This window comes from Metopolophium dirhodum, chromosome 6 (genome assembly GCF_019925205.1).
Source record: "Metopolophium dirhodum isolate CAU chromosome 6, ASM1992520v1, whole genome shotgun sequence".
NCBI classification, from domain to species: domain Eukaryota; kingdom Metazoa; phylum Arthropoda; class Insecta; order Hemiptera; family Aphididae; genus Metopolophium; species Metopolophium dirhodum.
Genome location: NC_083565.1, coordinates 20,585,413 through 20,605,185, shown reverse-complemented (window position 1 = coordinate 20,605,185; position 19,773 = coordinate 20,585,413). Strand labels below are relative to the sequence as shown.

General features: G+C 30.8%; 3 protein-coding genes across 3 annotated transcripts; 1 reads left to right on the top strand and 2 right to left on the bottom strand.

Annotated features, from left to right (window-relative positions):
- Window positions 1-5,501: 5,501 nt before the first annotated feature.
- On the bottom strand, window positions 5,502-6,564 carry LOC132947451 (trimethylguanosine synthase-like). Its single transcript, XM_061017742.1, has 4 exons — window positions 6,435-6,564; window positions 6,205-6,339; window positions 5,715-6,001; window positions 5,502-5,633 (listed from the first exon to the last, which is right to left on the bottom strand). The coding sequence occupies exons 1-4, from the start codon at window positions 6,505-6,507 to the stop codon at window positions 5,502-5,504; spliced, it is 627 nt and encodes a 208-aa protein (XP_060873725.1). The 5' UTR covers window positions 6,508-6,564.
- Window positions 6,558-7,848, bottom strand: LOC132947541 (uncharacterized; the record flags this gene model as incomplete). Its single annotated transcript, XM_061017847.1, has 1 exon — window positions 6,558-7,848. A coding segment is annotated over exon 1 (543 nt), but the record flags the coding sequence as incomplete, so codon positions are not given.
- Window positions 7,849-16,294: 8,446 nt separating this feature from the next.
- On the top strand, window positions 16,295-18,139 carry LOC132946669 (large ribosomal subunit protein eL36). Its single transcript, XM_061016712.1, has 4 exons — window positions 16,295-16,452; window positions 16,630-16,774; window positions 17,765-17,899; window positions 17,988-18,139. Exons 2-4 carry the CDS (start codon window positions 16,640-16,642, stop codon window positions 18,078-18,080), a joined length of 363 nt encoding a protein of 120 aa, XP_060872695.1. The 5' UTR covers window positions 16,295-16,452; window positions 16,630-16,639; the 3' UTR covers window positions 18,081-18,139.
- Window positions 18,140-19,773: the final 1,634 nt, after the last annotated feature.

The following is a 19,773-nucleotide window of genomic DNA, read 5'->3' as shown; positions in this document are numbered from 1 at the left end:
TAAATATAATGCAATATTTATTTTATTTTTGATGGATAAGTACCTACATACATTTAAAATGCTTGTGTATTGTGTCGTACATAATATTAAAATACATGACACATAGTTAAATAGGTAAATATAAAATATTTGCCTAGAAAAAGCATAGGTAAATTTTATTAATTTACTGAATCTGCCTATGAATAATTATGGGTTAAATTTATAATAATCAATATTAATTTCAACCTTGGCGTGCGGGTAAAAGAGAATAAGCCAAAAATCACTGCTTTACAGGAAACGAGAAGAACGTCTAATTTTGTTATTGATTTTTCATTTCTTTGTTAAGATAAGATACCTATCGGTTACAGTACAAATATAATTTATTTATAGTTAGTAAATATGACGTTGTTTTATAAAATTTATTTTTCGTTTACTTTTACCACCTATTATATTTTAGGTATTCAACATAAATACATCGAATAATTTTTCTTATAAAAATTTTGAATTTTGAAAAGTGTGATGAAAATCTGCCAATTGCCAGTCTATTTCAATTCAAAATCGTTTGTTGTAAGAATGTAAGAATGTGTCATAATATAATCAATGATACAATAATATTGTATGCCACACAGCATTGAAGGACCTACCTAAAGTACCTGTAATATATTTAACATTTAAAATTGTCTCACGCCTTGCCACGGCTAAAATATAGTGGTGGGTACCTAGTGGATACTGAAAAAGTGTTGTGTATAATATTATATTTTATAGTTATTGCATTGTCCTAGTGTCCTTATAAACAACAGTGTATAATAAATGTAATTGTATTTTATTTTTATTTTTTTGAAAACATTCTTTTTTTTATTATTATTTATTTTCCGTGTTTAAATTGTTCATATATATTTTATGATTCAGCCTTATGTATTTTTTAATATTAACACAGTCGTAGGTACAACACTGTTAGGTACCTACAACATAATGTTTTTCCACCATATTGAATGAACCATCACTACAGTTTTACGTATTATATATTATATTATTTATATACTGTATACCCATAATACAAATAACACATTTTTTGAGAAATAGGTGCTAAAATAGAGCGATTACTTTTTTTTAGGATTTTATATCTAATATCTGGTTAGGGTACTTCACCTAAAATTCTATATTTTGTTTTATTTCACTCACACTAATAATACTATTTAAAACTAACACAGATCCCAGGCGGCTAAAACGAGATTAGAAATTACCTAAATGTTATCCCATAAAATATAATAAATATATGTATTGGATATAGAAAAAAACTATAACACACAAGAGTGTAAAGTTATAGCATGCGGGAAATTATAAAGAAATATCGTCAATATATAAACTGTTGTAAATTGAACAACATATTAAGACTAACGGCTATTAATTATAATAGCATTTAAGCTAGATGAAGACATAAGGTATATGAGACTATCAGAAGTGTTAAACGGCAGAGAATACCCCATGGCATGTTGCTGTTCAACTCTGTTTATCTGAACTTATTAATAATTAGTAAAAATAAAAAATTATTCGTTACCTATTCAATTTATAGATTACCTAATAAACTTAATTATAGATTGTTAAAATTTGAAAAAATATGGATGTAAATCAAGCGCGCCTCATTATTTAGTACCCACCTTATATTATCTATTCAATTTTTTTGAATATTAAATATTTTTTTTTTTTTTATTAAAAGAATATTTACAATCTATTCAAACATTTTATACAATAAGTAATTTTTTTGATGGAGAATAGCGTTGATATAACAGAGAGGGAAGGTACTCAGTAGTACCACCCGACTGAGCCTGGGAAAGTTACATATATGTTTCTTAAAGTTAGGTGTACATTTATGAAATAATAGTTTTTTAACAATTGTTATTTACAGAGTTTACAATTTTTTAATAATATTGGTAATGTTTAGGAATTTAGTGATTTTTGACGTGTTGTGTTCATCGAGTGCATCTGCAACATTGGGTGGCATCTTCAGTTCGGTGTGTATTAAAGTGTATAGTGCGCATTCCTCCACTATGTGTTTAATAGTTAGTATTTGGTTGCATGTGTTGCATATTGGTTGGGGCTCTTTACTGATAAAGTATCAATGTGGGGGTGCGGAATGTCCGATTCTGATACAGGTGATTGCGGTGTCTTGGCGTCTGTTAAATTGAGGGGAGGTGTGCCACCTTTTGATATCTTTTTTTATGTTTTTGAGTTTGTTAGTTGTTAGTATTAAATTCCATTGGTTTTGTCAAATTGAGAGTATTTTTTCATTGATAGAGTTTATTTTGTCCATGGAAGATATGTTATTTAAAGTAGGGGTTGAAATATTTTTTGTTGCAAGGTCAGCATATTTGTCGGCTCTTTCATTTCCTGCAATGCCAGTGTGGGAAGGGACCCACATGAATTCTATATTTTTTTTTGTTTCGATTATTTTTGATTGGATATTTAGAGTTATTTCATTTTTGGTGGATAGGTTTTTAAGAGCTAGTAGGGTACTAAGAGAGTCACTGATTATGAGTATGTCATTAGATTCTAGCGTGTTTGCTAGTATTACCCCTTCGTAGATGGCATAGTTTTCGGCAGAGAAAATACTGGTTATTATTGGAAGCTTATGTTGGATAATTGTGTTATCTTTTATTACGGCAAAGCCTACTCCATGCTCGGATTTTGATGCATCGGTGTATATTTTTGTGTGGTTGGAGAATGAGTGCTGGATCGTATTTATAAAAATGGAGGTGATTATTGTATTATTTGTTGCTTTTTTATGAAGGTCAAGAAGTTCCGTATTTAGTTTCAGTTCCCATTTCCAGGGTGGTGTGGCTTGGAACGTAATTTTATTTACGACTGAGGTGTGAATATTAACTGATTGTTGTAATCTGTTAAATATGTCCGGGTATCGTGGAAGATTTATTGTGTTCTGTATTTATTGGTGATGTGATGTGGTTGTTGAAAATAGTCTTGTGTCCAATGTGGTTGGGTATGCTTTTTCTTTTAATGATATATTTTAATGTATCTTGGTCTCTTTGGAGTTGTAGGGGGATTTCTCCTGCGTAGTTGAGGATACTGTCAATTGGGATTGTTCTGAAAGCTCCAATTGCCAAACGGATTCCTTCGTTGTGAATAGGGTCCAGAATATTGAGGAGGTTGGGCTTAGTTGAATTGTATATTTGTGAACCATATTTAATTTTGGATAGAATAAGAGATTTGTATATGGTGAGTAATGACTTTTGGTTTGCTCCCCAGGTGTGGTGAGATAGAGTTTTGATTATATTCATTTTATTTTTGCAGGAGCTTTTGAGTTGTTTCAAGTACGTTGTCCATTTAAGCTTGACATCAAAAATTATTCCTAGTATTTTAATAGTTTTGTATATCAGAATTGGTGTATTGTATAAGGTGGGGCAAAATTTAAAGCCGGTTTCTTTGGACCAATTTTGGAGGATATGTAGCGATGATTTTAGGATCTTGAATGTAGTTTTTATGTTATTTCCAAATAAATATTTTTATAATACAATTTAATACATTTTCAATGCAATGTAGGTATTATGTAATTGTATTACTCTAAATTCTAAAACACTATAAACCGGACTCTAAACACTTGTCTATATAACGGACAATTTAATGATACATTAAATTCCGTTATTCAGCAGAGAACAATTATCTGTTTCAATTATGTTATACATGAACTTAGAAGCAAATTCAATTAATAAACTGATTGTATACGTGCATAATATGAAGTAAATAATTTCCGTACTTTTATTGAATAATATTTTTTATTTTAACTACCTACATTAAATTATTGTTTTAATTACATTAAATTAAGTTAGAACAATGTAAATGTTATCTAAATCCAAATTGCAATTAATTTGCAAAATATTAACACTGGTTTTGAGTCGATCGGACGAGTCGGTGGGGTTAACTTCATAAACGATAATAACAGACTACCAGACACCATACACCGATTATTAAATAACGAATTGAACAAAGTTTGAGTCATATTGTGTTGATACATTAAACGGGCAACGAAGTGCACGGGATCAGCTAGTATATTATAATATATAATATTTATACTAAAAGCGCAGCGCCAATATATCAGCAATTAATGTACTTATTTGGCAAAGGACGGGCTGGTCTATAATAGTAAAAAAGATCTGTGACCTAACAATGAAATATTATGTATTTCATTTTATTTTGTTGAAGTACCTACCTATTAATTAAAAACTGTTTTTAACACGACGTATTGACTTATTATTTTTGTCTTTCAGTTTATCTGATTTTGTATGATTAAAATATGTTTCCTTTGTACCCGAATAATTATAAAGTACAAATAATATAGAAATCAATTTTATTTTAACAACAAATACATTTCATTAATACAGTGTTAGATGGGTATCAATAAATTGTAAATTATATTAAGTAGGTAATATTATGATTACAAGCATTTAGGTGAATAATTATAATATTGCAATGATAGATGATAGATGATAGATGATATATGATAGAAGATAGATGATAGATGATATATGATAAATGATAGATGATAGATGATAGATGATAGAAGATATGATGATGGTGGGTGGGACTTGAGGACTTGCGACCGGCGTCGGGTGGACCATGATCAGCGACCGGCGTCGACTCGTTTTGTGGCGCAGCGAAAACTTCTTACAGCAGACTGTTCGACTGCCGACTGTAATATTATTTGAAAATATTATTTCTACTTAATCGTAATTATATTATACTATAATAAATATTAAGTATTTATATTATTAGTTACCTAACGATTGGGATGTAATTTTTGTAGATATTGACGCCGAAAAGATAGTTATGGCCAAGCAAAATGCCACGATTTATGGCGTACCTATCCGACGAAATTGTTGGAGACTCTTTCAAACTGGCAAATCAGATAAACGGTGACGTGTTCGTTACTTCGCCATCATGGGGTGGACCAAAAACACAAAAATGTAGGTCATCGGGCTGTCAGCTGTATGTATATGATAAAGTTCCAGGAAGTGGGAATTACAATAGCCCCTAAAATTCTGTTACACCTCAACCTTAACAAAAATAAAGAATGATTAGAAAATGGCAACGGAATTGGCCTACAAAACTGAAAATGCGTTGATAGACAGATAGCTTCTCAACGTAATATTATGGCTGGTCCAATAATAATTTTTCCGTATGCACATCAGACCGATGCACGACGGCTGCTCACCAACGTATCAACATCCACAAGATAACTCTGGTACGTTTTTAAACAGTACCGCTCATTCTTGCGGAATGCTATAAAGAAAATTAATTTATTAGATAAATATTATACTATAACAGTTTTTAAATATAGACGTTTTCAACTTACAGTTATACAAGTGGATGTCGACCGGTTTGGGAGCGACGTCTGGTACGGAATTGTTCTAATGAATTCAAACATAAATAATACATTATTATAATATTGTTATGTATATGTATATACGGTTAAGTATATTAAATTCATTAAGTAAGTATTGTATTAAATATTAAATACACAGTGACTTATAACTTACATTATTGGACCGGACATACATCAACGTTGAGTTGAGGTATCTGTCTATAAAGACATTTTCAATTTTTCTAAGGCTGGCCCCAACACCGTTGCACATTTTCCAACACTATAGACATTTAAAATATAAATTATAGTTCCACATAATTAATAATAATATAATTATATTTAAGCTAAATAATGTACAAACCTCATTTTTATCAAGGTTTTTGGGAAGGTGTAACAGTATTTTTGGGGCAATCGTTTTCCCCACTTCCAGAATCTTATCCATGCACAAAGCTAACGGTCCGATAACATCCAGTTTGTTGTATTCTGGACCTCCCCATGGCGGCGATGTGACTATAACATCACCCTTTATCTGATTAGCCAATTTGAAGAAGTCTCCGACAACGAATTCGATCTTTTCCAGTACGCCATAAATAGCAGCATTTTCCTTGGCCATAACTATTTTGTCGGCGTCAATATCTACTGCAATGACTATTACAAACAGAAAATATTACAATTATTAGAATCCGCAGATAATAGGTACCTACTTAATATATTATTATAATATATAAGTAGGTACATTATAGACAATTATTACATTTCGGTAATTACCAATTAAGTAGAAATAATATGTTCACATTTTATTTCCACGAAAACGGTTTTATTTATTTTTAATGCAAAAAATATTACAGTACCTTTGTCGAACAGTCGGGCAAGCTGAATTATGTTTCCGCCGGCGCCGCAAAACGGGTCCACAGCCACTTTCACCTGGCCACACTTTTCCGCCATGTACAAGCTAAGTGACTCGGGACAGACCGAGTAAAAGCTCTCTATTAAACCAAACATACGATTATAATATATATCATTTTTATTTTTAATATGGTATGATACGTATATAATATATAAAGGTTTTTTTTTTACATACCCTCGTCCAACAGAATGCCTTGGTCGAACTTAGAGAACAAGGCATGTCTTTTCTTCCAATATTTAAAAGTCATTGGTCTACACAAAAAAAAACATTATTTAATTTCTGATTATTAAGTAAATGCACGTACGTGGTATCGACCCGCGCTGCTGACGCTTTTTTCACGGTGTCAACATGAGGACCGTTTTCCGTGGTGACGGAACTGCCCGGTATCAGAGTGACGTCCGCAATCGTGGTGTCTATGACGATCGGACCTCCAGCGGCAGACTTAAGCGGCGTCTGCTCTTCGGGTCGGCTGGAGGGTCCGATCAACTCCACTGCCACAAACATAACGGTGCCGATAGAGTCAGCGATGAGCCAAATGACAAAGGCCAGCGTCGCAGTCGCCAGTCTTGCGGTATCTATCCCGATGGACACGCAACGCGACGCTATTTCCCCGTCTGCCAAAACGGCGGCCCCTGGCACACGCCTTCTCCATGCCCGTTGCACTGCAGGACTCCAAACGATGTTGGCGATGAACGCAGTCATCGCGAGTCCTGCGTACAACAGGCAGAGCAGCAACGCCAAGATACTCATTGACAAAGTGCCCACCACGGTGACGACCAGCATTGACGTCACTCTTAGAACACCTGCCGTGAGATTGTCGTCCTGCAATAAAATAAACATTAAAGTCAATAATTATTCCTAGATAATTCGTGACACACGCACGAGAGGCTTGCAGCAGCGTTTTTTCTATATAATATCAAATTATACTTACGTTTTCTTCCATGCACCACGCGGCTAACATTGTCTGCACCCGCATGTACCGTACCTTAAAGTTTTCTAGTCCATGCGTCATTACTACCTATTGAAAACTTTAAGCAAATAAACAAACAAGAAAAAACAGAAAAAAAACTAAGTGATATAAACTAAATAAAAAAAAAAACAAATCTAATATATCTTAAATTAACACAAAAAATTACAATTACAAAAAAAAAAAAAAAGAATACTTTTGCACAAGAGAGAGAAAGCGCGATGAGAGTTTTCAAAGAGCAAGCTCGGCGTTATAATATGAGATGTATAAGCGGCTTGGCGTCTAAGAAACGAATGTCATATTTTATGGTGTGTTTACGCCTTTTATAGGAAAATTTTGGCCCAACACACCATTGGTAACAAACGTGACTGTTTATATACAGCCAGCATGGGCATTTTTCACGAGAAAAAAAGCATTATTTTATATTAGCCAACAAATTTACTATAATCTTACGACAAAAAATACGCGAGTACATTATATGAAACCTATACCCTATATTATTGTGTCACTGTGCAGGTCCTATGTTTCAATGTTTGTAAAATAACAAACAAATCGTATTCGAATATTTGCGAATTATTTTTCTATCGTATTTTAAAAATACAGAATAAATCCTTATCAATGTAGCCTGTTGCACTTTTGCGATTCACGTGATACTACATAATAATATTACCGCGTTCCGTTGGCCGTGCTTATCAACTTATTGTGAGACCCACCCGGGCAGACTCACGTCATAGTTAAGCACGGACCGGACGTTAAAGTTCTTATACTCGCGTATAAATGACATTGCGACCGACGGCTATAGGCTGCCACTCACTCATCTGTGCTGTAGTAAGACCCACCCGTGCAGACTTACGCGACACAGGTTTTGAGACATCCCACACGAACTCAAGCGAACGGTTATAAGCCGATCAATGGTACAATAGTTGAAGGATTCTGGCATTGTATCGATCGGATTTTGCGTCGCATTCCATGGGGCAATAGTTGGAGTATTCTAGCATTACACCGTTTGCCAACCTTCGCTTGAGTATTCTCACCCCTGCCCGTCGACAATACGTATGTCGCCGTGGCCGTTCTATGTTTTCGTCGTTAAAAATCAATGTTTACACCTCATCCGGCTCCCTGTAATAATCGTCTCGGAACTCCCAAATGCATGCGGCCACTTGGGGACGTACGCACCACGCGTACTGTTTGTTTGGCTTCTGGTCTGACAGAACGTGTAGCTGCGGTGACAATACCCTTCACGCTCGGACACCCACCGAATTCGACAATAATTCGTCGTTAGATTTACACCCACATGCAGCCGACAGCTATAAAGGTCCACAGTTATTCGGGTATCCTCAACATTGGCACCGCGGATGTTACCAACGCTCCACCAACTACTTGGTAGCGGTCTACTTAGATATTAATTTATTTCAGAAGGTGGGCATAATGCACCGCTCCTCGACTGCGGGTGGGAGTTCATGTTATCGGTGCGAGTAAACAGTTGCAGAGTGTCATCCTGGACTAGAGGCTTACGGCGTTTGCCAAACACATATTATGTACCTATTAATGTATTATCCGTACATTATTAATTGTAATTAAAATATCTAAGCAGATTCTGGTTGAGACCGTTTTTGGAACTTTGATCCGGCTGAAACCACAACGAGTAGTGCAGAGCAAATTGTTTAATCGATATCCAACAGAAATTCCGAATTCGTGATCATTATAATAATAATTGGATTCGCCAGCCATCCGATTGTGCGCCTCACACAGTATGTATAGTTAAATTGCCATTATAAAATATCAATTTGCGATAATTCACAATATCTATGCTTACTCTCTGCTTATTGACCATCTGCAATCTGCACAGCTGTCATTACGACGTATTTTGTGACAGTATGATTTATATTATGTATCTTATTTATTTGCAGGTTGTATTTATTGTCAATTATTTTCCAATTGTATGCAACATTTATGTGTTTTGTAAGTCGTTTACTCGTTTATAATTTATTAATATATTGTTTAAATGTTCGTATTTATAAATGTATAATTTATCCATTATTATACGACCATATTCTGTTTCAAAGTTGGCGTAGATCATGGCAAAAAAAACACCTTAGTCTGTAAGTATACACCTATTGTATAAAATACGAAAAAATGACCAATTTATGGTTTACATGACACGTAATCAACAAAATCATTTAAAATAATGTTTTTTCAGCACCATATTATATTACGATTAGACATCATGGTCCAAACAACTTACTCAAACTTCCTGGTTGTCAAAAACCTTTGAAATTATGTGAAAACAGTCTAGTAATTAATTGTTGAATATATAACAAGAAACGAAAATATCATTTAAATTATGTCGAATAAGTATTTTCGTTGTTCAGTTATTGCTCTATTTTAGCTAAAATGCCAAACTGTAAAAATACGTACACAAAAATCCCTTACACTATTATATTAATATATCATTAAAAATTTAATATTTATTTTTTTTATTACCTAGGTGTATAGAGTATTGACAAACGATGAAACTTCGGTAATATTGAATACCAACATTAAGAAATTAACTACTCAGTTGTCAAATATATTACGGAGGACGCTCAACTGTAATATTATTTCCACGCGGTAATAATAATATGTTTTAAGGTCACCTAATTATAACCGTTATATTTTAATATTTTTTAACTATTATAGGTAGTAAAATCTATTAATGGGAAAAGAACTATTAAATGGCAAATTATTTCAAGTAGGTAATTGTGTATTTGTAATTATTTTATTATTATAATTATCTATTCTTAAAATAGTATATTCGTAACCATATTTAAACATTTTTTAATTAAATTTAATAGTTTGGTTTTGGTTCATACTGTATTTTAGTGAATGGCCCATTGAGTTGTATATGGAGTGTATACTGTGTCACCAAACTCATGTCTCATACTGATTGTGATCACGATTCGCGATCCAAAGTGTTGATCAATTTTATTTTATCTCATCTTGTAAAGTATATTTTCTGGTTTATTTATATCGTTCAAAGTATTAGCGATCGATTTTTTTCAATTTTTTTTCACCGTACAAAACGTCTGCGGTATGCAACTTAAACAATAGATAGTACAAAGTGTCTGTTTACCATTATTTGTTGGTTGCTCTAGGATAGTGCATTCCAAATACATAAGTTTCATCACAGTTTGTATTCAATTAAAACATAATTTTTAAATTCTTCTAAATATTTTTAATAAAATAGGTACTTCATAAAATTAATTTTACATTTACAGAATTATATCTATTATACAGGTCCCCAAGTGGCAACTTATATTAAATGTATTGAGGAACTAGATACAATAATTACTAATATTATAAAATATCTAAAATATAAAAAATATGCTCCGACCGATGCAAAGTAGACTTGTTGACCAATTAAAACATCTTTACATTTTTTAAATCGAACCACTTTAATTACTTTAACTTTTGTCAGTTGCTAAGGTCGTTTTGATGAAAAATTAATAGGGTTTGCAGGGGCATTAACAATAAAATACATGACTCTAACTTAGACGCTACTTTAATTGCCAACACATTCAACTCATACTTTATCTCAATTAGTAATCCAAAAAACGTCAATTCTAGTAAAAAGCACTACCCTTCTGTCAATAATAATCTTACTCAATCACTATACATTAGAATGACCACGAAAAAAAGAAATTAACTACACTATTAATAACATGAAAGGGAATTCGGCCCCGGGTAAAGACGGAAATACTATAAACATTATAAAACTTATTAAAGAATCCTAGAACATATATTTAATACAATCTTAGTGGAATGCAATATACAGAATTCATTCAAAACAGCTTTAGTATATTATAAAATCAATGACATAGCCCAAGTGTCCATGTCATGTGAATTGCCTTAATATTACTCCTTAAAACATGATACGCTGTAGCCCCCTAAATGGTATGCATACTGACAGTTTCTAAGGAGTTCAATATAGGCAATTTTTATTTGTATGCATGTGGGTCGTGTAAATGTGTACGTAGTAAGTGATCATTAGTGTGAGTGACTGTGTGTAAATAAATAGCGAAGCGCACCCGCACCCGCACGCACATGTCAGAAACGCAGCATTTTACACGCTATGTTAAATATGTGAATTTTAGTGAAACACTGAAATTTAGTTTCGTATTTCCAATAATATATATTACTGAGTGACATTACAGTACGAACACCTATTATACAAATTGAAGAGAAGAAGTTTATCTAGGCTTGTATAGGAGTCGATTTTCGATATTTTATTTTCAAAGTCCAATATTTAACTCTAAAACTTGTGATATTTTACTTATTCAATTTGAATTATTGAGTTTAGTAATTAAAATATTTAAAATTGACTTTTCTACAGACATAAATTAACTTCTCTTCTACAATAGGTGTCGTACGCGGACAGGTGTATTTACTCTCAACCCCTCAATAAACCATATTACTGGAAATACAAAAGTACATTTTTATAGAATTTTTCAATGCTATTCATACCCCTTAAATAGATCATTCAAAACGTAAAATGTGTACAAATTATTATGTTCTGCGTTTGTAAGACAAATTATGTTTGATGTGTCTTATGTCCGTAATCCGTATGCATAGTCAATTTGTGTGTCACATAACATATAGTTTAAAATGTATTATGAGATACATCACATAAATTGACTATGCATTATAGTTTATTTATTGATACAATTAAAAAAAATATTCTTATTGTACTAAATGTTATCATCACAAAAAACTGATGAAAATGTTGTTTTAAACTTAAATAATATAACATTTTTGGATTAATTATATTAAGTAGAATAAATATTACATCACAAAATATATTGTTTTCAATGTGGTATGTAATTTTTTCTCCCAATATTTTATAAAAAAAATCGCATATTACAGACTTTTAAAAAATTTGATGTGTCGTCCTGTTCTGTGGTTTGAATAAGTTGTTTGCATCTTACGACCGGTAGATAGCGCATACAGACCGATCGGTTCCTTACGCACTACAATGATCGCGATTTCCACTCGACAAAACGCAAAAAAAAGTACCAAGTTATTGGGTTGGCCTGGAGTTGCACTACTTCCAGGATCGACCCACATATTTTATAACTTAATCACTTTTTATTACAATAAGTATTGATATTTTAATGTGAGATTTATTTCTTATTTTGAATTATTAAATACACTTTAATTTTAACACTTTTAACAACTTAAATTACGTTTAATGTTGGGCACCCGTAGGAAATATCATTAGTTTATATTTAAAACAAAAAATAAAAAGTATATTACGGTCTACGGACATATGTAGTCTTAAACTGTTACTGCAAGTGCTGAAATTCGTAACATACCTACAAAATAGTAGCTAGTTCACGTTTGATTTTGTTAATTAAAAAATTGGAGTGAATCTCGATCTATTATGAAACTGGATGGTAAAAGACATTACTTGCATTTGCTTTTGTTGTTTGGGGTTTGTTTTTTACGTATTTCAGTTATCAAGCAAGTTATGAGTCTTTTTACTCTACGCAAAATTATAGACGACAAACTTGCCAAAAAATGTAACCATCGTAAAAATCACAGGTATAATGTTCTTACTATCAAGTTTCATTCTGGTTTTTAAACGAAGCTAAACGTGATCTGCTGTCTGCTGAGAGCGTAAATTTGCTATGTTAATATGTTACGCCCTTGTAAGACAGAGATAACACAAAATGTCTGTGTAACGCAGCCTCTACGACTCGTCTTGGCACAGAATAGATAATATAAAAGGTGGATAAGTGGATGTCGCACTGCTGTACAGTAGGTTACAAGTGGGTCACTGTAATGGATGGTGTTAAATTTGAATTCAATGATATAATATCATTGTATAAGAAAAACGATTCTGAGCGAAAACGGTCAGTCAGCCTATGATATTACCAAGTATATTTGATGATATTATTGTGAATAAAGTAATTTATATATAACCTATTTACGCGGAGCCTTGTTTTAAATTTTCAATCCTTAGCCATAAAAGTTAAACATTTTATACATTTTTAACTACAAAATAATTAATAAATTATAAATTCGATAAATGTTGTCAAAATTTAAACTTTAAATGCTTATAAAAAAAAAATTGTGCCTATGTATTTTTAATATTTTTCAACTGCTATTAGAACGATATATCAGGAGCCTTATATTAAATTTTCACGCTTTTTTACCCAACAAAAAATTTTTATTGATATTTATAAATCTTAGATTTAAAAAAAAAAATTTTATGAATTCTCAACTCAAAATAATTTGCTAATTTTCGTGATTTTTCCGTATTTTGTCAAAATTTGAACTTTAAATGCTTATAAATAAAAACTGTGACTAAGGATTTTTTATGGCGTATAGAAAATGCTAATATAAACATTCAGTCAAAATTTCATGTCCCTACAGTCATTTGTTTTAGAGTTACACCAAAAACCAAAATCGATTTTCTCGAAAACAGATTTTGCGTAAAAATTCCCGTTTTTCCTTAATTTTTCTTTTGTTTTTCACATCGTTTTTGAAAACTACTGAGAAATTTTTCCTTTTGACCCCCCAAAGTACCAACTAGATTCACTTTCCTACCAGAAAAGTTACTGTTGAAGGAAATCCAAGCACTTTTAGTGTCCTAAAAGGTAATGACAGACACAAAAATAAAAAAATAAAAAAAATAAAAAAAAATAAAATAAAAAAAAAACACACATCATGTAAAATCAATACATTCATCGCTTCGCTCAGAATCTAATGTAGGTATCTATACCGTTATAGTTATCGATCAAATTTAAAGGCATGAATATCATGGTCTATTTATCTCATAAGACATAATATAATCCCCTTTATGTCTTTTATTGATATTTTATTTTTATTTTAAAGTGAGTTATAACTTATTACTTATCATATACTATACACTATACCGTGATTATAAAGTTATATAGGTGACTACAGATAGGATGTTAATAACTTAAAAACGTATCAAAAATGACCAAAAAATATGCTTAAATGCCCAAAAAAATATAGAAATTACCTAAACTAAAATAAAAAATGTTCGTAAACAACATTTAGTAAACATTTAAATTTTAAGTTTAATTTACAGTAAAAAAATATATAGTTATTAAAAATGAATTAAAATGTAAAATATAAATAAAAAATGTCAGTTTTCATTGTTTGTCAAACACTCAGTTCAAACTTATACCAATAATAAAAATATATTTTTGAACAAATTTTTTTTTTAAATTTATTATTCTAGAAAATACCCCACATCGTATAAAAACTAGAAAAAAGGACCTAAAAGTATAAGAATCTATGGAGCATGAAACAAAGTTTTTGCATTTTATAGGATTAAAGGGAAAAAAATGCAAAAGTTATCAACTTTCTATATATAACTATATAAGATAGATGAATCCCGGAAAAAAAATCCCCAGACTACAATATTACTCACAACCACATGCAACATGAACAAATATTTTAGATTCTGAGCGAAGCGATGAATGTATTGATTTTACAATGATGTGTGTTTTTTTTTTTTGTGTCTGTCATCACCTTTTAGGACAGTAAAAGTGCTTGGATTTTCTTCAATAGTAACTTTTCTGATAGGAAAGTGAATCTAGTTGGTACTTTGGGGGGTCAAAAGTAAAAATTTCCCAGTAGTTTACAAAAGCGATGTGAAAAACAAAAGAAAAATTAAGGAAAAACGGGAATTTTTACGCAAAATCGTAATAATATAAAATTTAATAGCAGTTGAAAAATATTAAAAATACATAGGCACAATTTTTTTTTTATAAGCATTTAAATGCATTTAAATGACAACATTTATCAAATTTATAATTTATTAATTATTTTCTAGTTAAAAATGTATAAAATGTTTAACTTTTATGGCTAAGGATTGAAAATTTAAAACAAGGCTCCACGTAAATAGGTTATAATAATATATAAATTACTTTATTCACAATAATATCATCAAATATACTTGGTAATATCATAGGCTGACTGACCGTTTTCACTCAGAATCGTTTTTCTTATACAATGATATTATATCATTGAATTCACATTTAACACATTTTTTAACACAGTGACCCACTTGTAACCCACTGTACAGCAGAGCGACATCCACTTATCCACCTTTTTTTAAACGTTAATTAGCATCTATAATTATCATTTACCACATTATTAATATTCAATTACAAATACAAATATTATATTATATTATTAAAAAAATTATACATTAAAATAATATTTTGTTTTAAAAATTATGTGTAATTCAACTTAATTAATTTAACAACCTCACAAATATAGCATACAAAAATATTTCGAATGATCGATACGTCAAATAATTAAGTTAAAAACATAGTATACAAAATATAGGTAATAACAATAATAATTATCAAACAATAATTTATTAAATGTAGGCACGAGGCATATTACATTATTACACATAATATATTATTATATTATAATATAATATACGTTTTTGTAATTATATATTAATAATATGGTAAATTTTAATTATAGATACTAATTAACGTTTAAAAAATATTTGTTCATGTTGCATGTGGACTGTGGTTGTGAGTAATATTCTAGTTTTTATTCCGGGGTTGTTCGTCGGGGGATTTTTTTTCCGATTACCAAGATAGATAATACAATTTTAAAATGCTCATAAATCACATTTAAGTATTTGATTTGAGTTTAACTACCAACAATAACCTAGAGACGCAGTAGAAAATATAAAATTATTTTTCAAATTTGACGGTAAAAATGACAGAAACAATTCATTTGGATTATGAGTAAATAAAAAAATCATTTAACACTTAACGATTGTCAACGGGTTAGGCATCGGACATTGGACGGTAATGGAAGTGTCGCCGTCATTTTTAACTTTTAAAACTGAATCTGTGATGAAACCACAGAATAGATTATTATTTAAATATAATATATAAATTATAATAATATAATAAATAATGTAATCATAGTGAAAGGAATCTATTCTGTGATATTGGATTTCCTCCGCACTCCGGCTGATAACCTAATGTTTATCAGTTGTTATCAATTCTGGTAAGCTGACGACCACACCAGCGGTATTCACCACAGGCCAATGGTATAACCTGAAAAATCGTATTTTGTTGTGATTAATTATTAAGGGTCTGTGATCCGTCTGGTGTCCAATATTTATATTACTTTTTGTATTAACATCGTTCGCAGACTTTATCCGTATACATCCGACTTAAGGTAAGACTAATAATTAATTTAAATATCAAATCGTAATCTCTATTCACCGTTTCATTATATTTTTCTGTACATATTTACGTTTTTCATAGACGGACAATTTTACGTTGCTGTCACTTACAGTTTTTAGTATTGTTGTCGTTTGTGTTTGTTGATCAATATTTTGAACTTTTATTACAGATTCTGAACAATGGCTCCTCGTTATGAGCTTGCGGTTGGTATGAAACGTGGTCACAAGACCACAAAAATCGAGAGGGTCGGTAGAGTCAGTGGTAAAGAACTGTCAGCCAAAAGCGAAAAGCTCAGACAATCCCGCACTAAAGGCGTAAGTAACATAGTATAAATTGTACTGTATACTAAAATAAGTTAGTATTTTCTTTTTACCATCTTGACTACTTAGTTTAATAAGTATATCCACGGATTCACATAATTGATGATTAATTCACATTTGTAATTGACAAATGAAACTGGAGCGGAAACTAATGATAAACAACGATTCATTTTTTTTATCAAGAAGTGTAATTAGTGTCTATGATGTACTATGATACATTTGGCTAAACTACATAATGTCTTAAATTCAGATATTGGTTTGCGTAAAATCAATTGTAATCTGATTAAATTTAATACTTCCTAATTGTACTCTACAAATTAAAAATGTATAACAATGCATCCTGTTTAAGATCAATTTTTACTAAACATATTATATTTAATGTACCTAATATTGGTCTAGATTCTATATAAACTAAAAAAAAAACCTTTAGCAAATAGTTTTGTTATTATCTTTATTTTTAGTTTCATACTTCATTGCATTTGTTATGTTGAAATCCAATGGCTTACAGAATAATTAGATAAGTAGTGCACTGATAAAAGTGTAAATTAATTTGGCAATTTTTTGATTATTACACTACTTATTTTATTGAAGACAATACTCTGACTTCGTAATATTTATGTTATCAAAATATGAATGATTGATGTTTGAAAAATATCTGTAGAATCCATTCATCCATTAGTCAATACAGAATTCATCTTACCATTATACTAAATTAATTTGTTTCTGCTAACATCTCAAACTACAAAGCATAATAAGTAGCTACAAGTCTTAAATAAAATTCATTTTTATCTTTTCACTAAGACAAATTAATTTAATTATTTTATTAAATATTGACATAAAAAATAGGTAAATGCCATGTTGCACATTTTTAACTTCCTATATCATCCAAAGTAGAATATAATTTTATTTCAATTATGATCTAGTCTTATATTAAATTTATTGATAGTTTAAGCTGTATATTTAAATCTGTTTTTCTTTGCATAGCGTTTGACTAAGCACAACAAATTCATCAGAGATGTTGTAAGGGAAGTTATGGGTCATGCACCATTTGAAAAGAGAGCCATGGAATTGTTGAAGGTATCCAAAGACAAGCGTGCATTGAAATTCTTGAAACGACGAGTAAGCTTATATTTCATCTATTTACCTACTTATTTAATTATTTTTAATTTACTGAATATACCTAATACACTTATATTTTTATTTTTAGTTGGGAACACACATTCGCGCCAAGAGGAAGCGTGAAGAACTCAGCAACATTTTATTGCAAATGAGAAAGGCACAAGCTACCCACACAAAATAATTTCAAAGCTTTATAATATCTTTGTTTGATATGTAATAAAAATGTTGACTGCTAAGAAATCTGCATTTTCGATGAATTCTTAATTTTGTTTTTAATTGTATTAAACACCAAGCAATTGTATGAAACGAATATATATCTCAAGTATAGAATACATCTATGAGTATATTATTCTTGCTATATTTTACTTGGTTATATTAATGTCAACTTCAGGGGGGGCTTATGAGTGCTCAGGGTACCCCCTGTCGTCGCCACTAATAACATTAATTTGTATTCAAAATGACATAATCTAACATAGAAAGGTGTAATCGTGTTTTTTAAATTGTGAGAGGAGCAATGTGTGGATAATGTGTTTTTTTTTAATTTTATTTTTTGTTTCTGTCTACTGTATTTGGGACAGTAAAACTGCTTTGATATTCTTCAACAGTATCTCGATCGATGGGAAAGTGAATCTAGTTTGTTCATTTGGTAGGTAAAAATTTAAAAGCATCGGGAAAAACAATACAAATTAAGGACAAATGGGAATTTTTAAGCAAAATTGGTTTTCAACAAAATGTTTGGGTAACGGTCCAATATGCGACCTACCGATAAGATTGAGTTGATCTACAGGTTTCTTTATCGCGATAATTGTCATTATGGGCATTTTATTCTATTTCATTTTATTTTTGTTCTCCGATAGGTATCTACTTACAATCACTTATAATACTTTACTCTCCTCAGTCAGTACAGTTCCGATTTCATTCGTATGTGTCGTGCGCTCGTTTTGTGATTTTTTATTTGAGTTTTATTTTGTGCGTGTGAATTTTTATGTTCTAACTCAACATGACATCTACTATTGGTCACCTATATAGGAACATTATTAAAGATGAAGTGGTATGTGTTCAATATTTAAAAGACCAAGGGTTATTACTGGCCGATAATCCGATGACATGTATAAAGGTGAAAGACGGTGTTGTATGTAATGGCCAACTTGTGGAATATTTAAGAAGTAGTAAAAAACGAAATTCTGATGGCACTATGAAAAAAGTTGTAACATTACGATGTACAAAACGGGGTTGCCAAACTTACCAATCGATTCGTAGGTTAGATAATGACTTTTTTACCTACACGGATCTTAACGGCCGTTGTAATAGTCAGCTATCATTATGTGAAATAATGGAAATAGTTTGGTTCTGGGTTAATTAGTTCCAATAAATCAAGCTGTAAATTGGACTGGAAGAAGCAAAAACACCATCGTTGATTGGTATATTAAAATTATTTGTAAGTATTACATGTATTGAACCATAAATCAGTGTGTAGGTCGCATATTGGACCGTTACCTTAATTTGTGCTATAAACTGACTGTTTATAATAGCATTTTATATACACGATAAAATTTTCAAAATAGAATTGTTTTAAGTGGTTTATTTAAGTTTTTTTTTCTATAAATTTGAATAACATTTTAAAGCTAGAACATTTAATATATGGTTACAATGACAGTTAAAAAATACATAAAAATCACAAAAATTATTTTGAGTTGGATGTTCATAAAAAATTTTATTTTTATTCTAACATTAGAAAATTTAATACAAGTTTCCTCATAAGTATATCTACTTTTATCAACAAAAAAAATATCTACCGGAATGTCCAATTAAATTTTTACATCATTGGATCTTAGATCATATACAATGGATAGAGCCATACGAACTATTTGTGA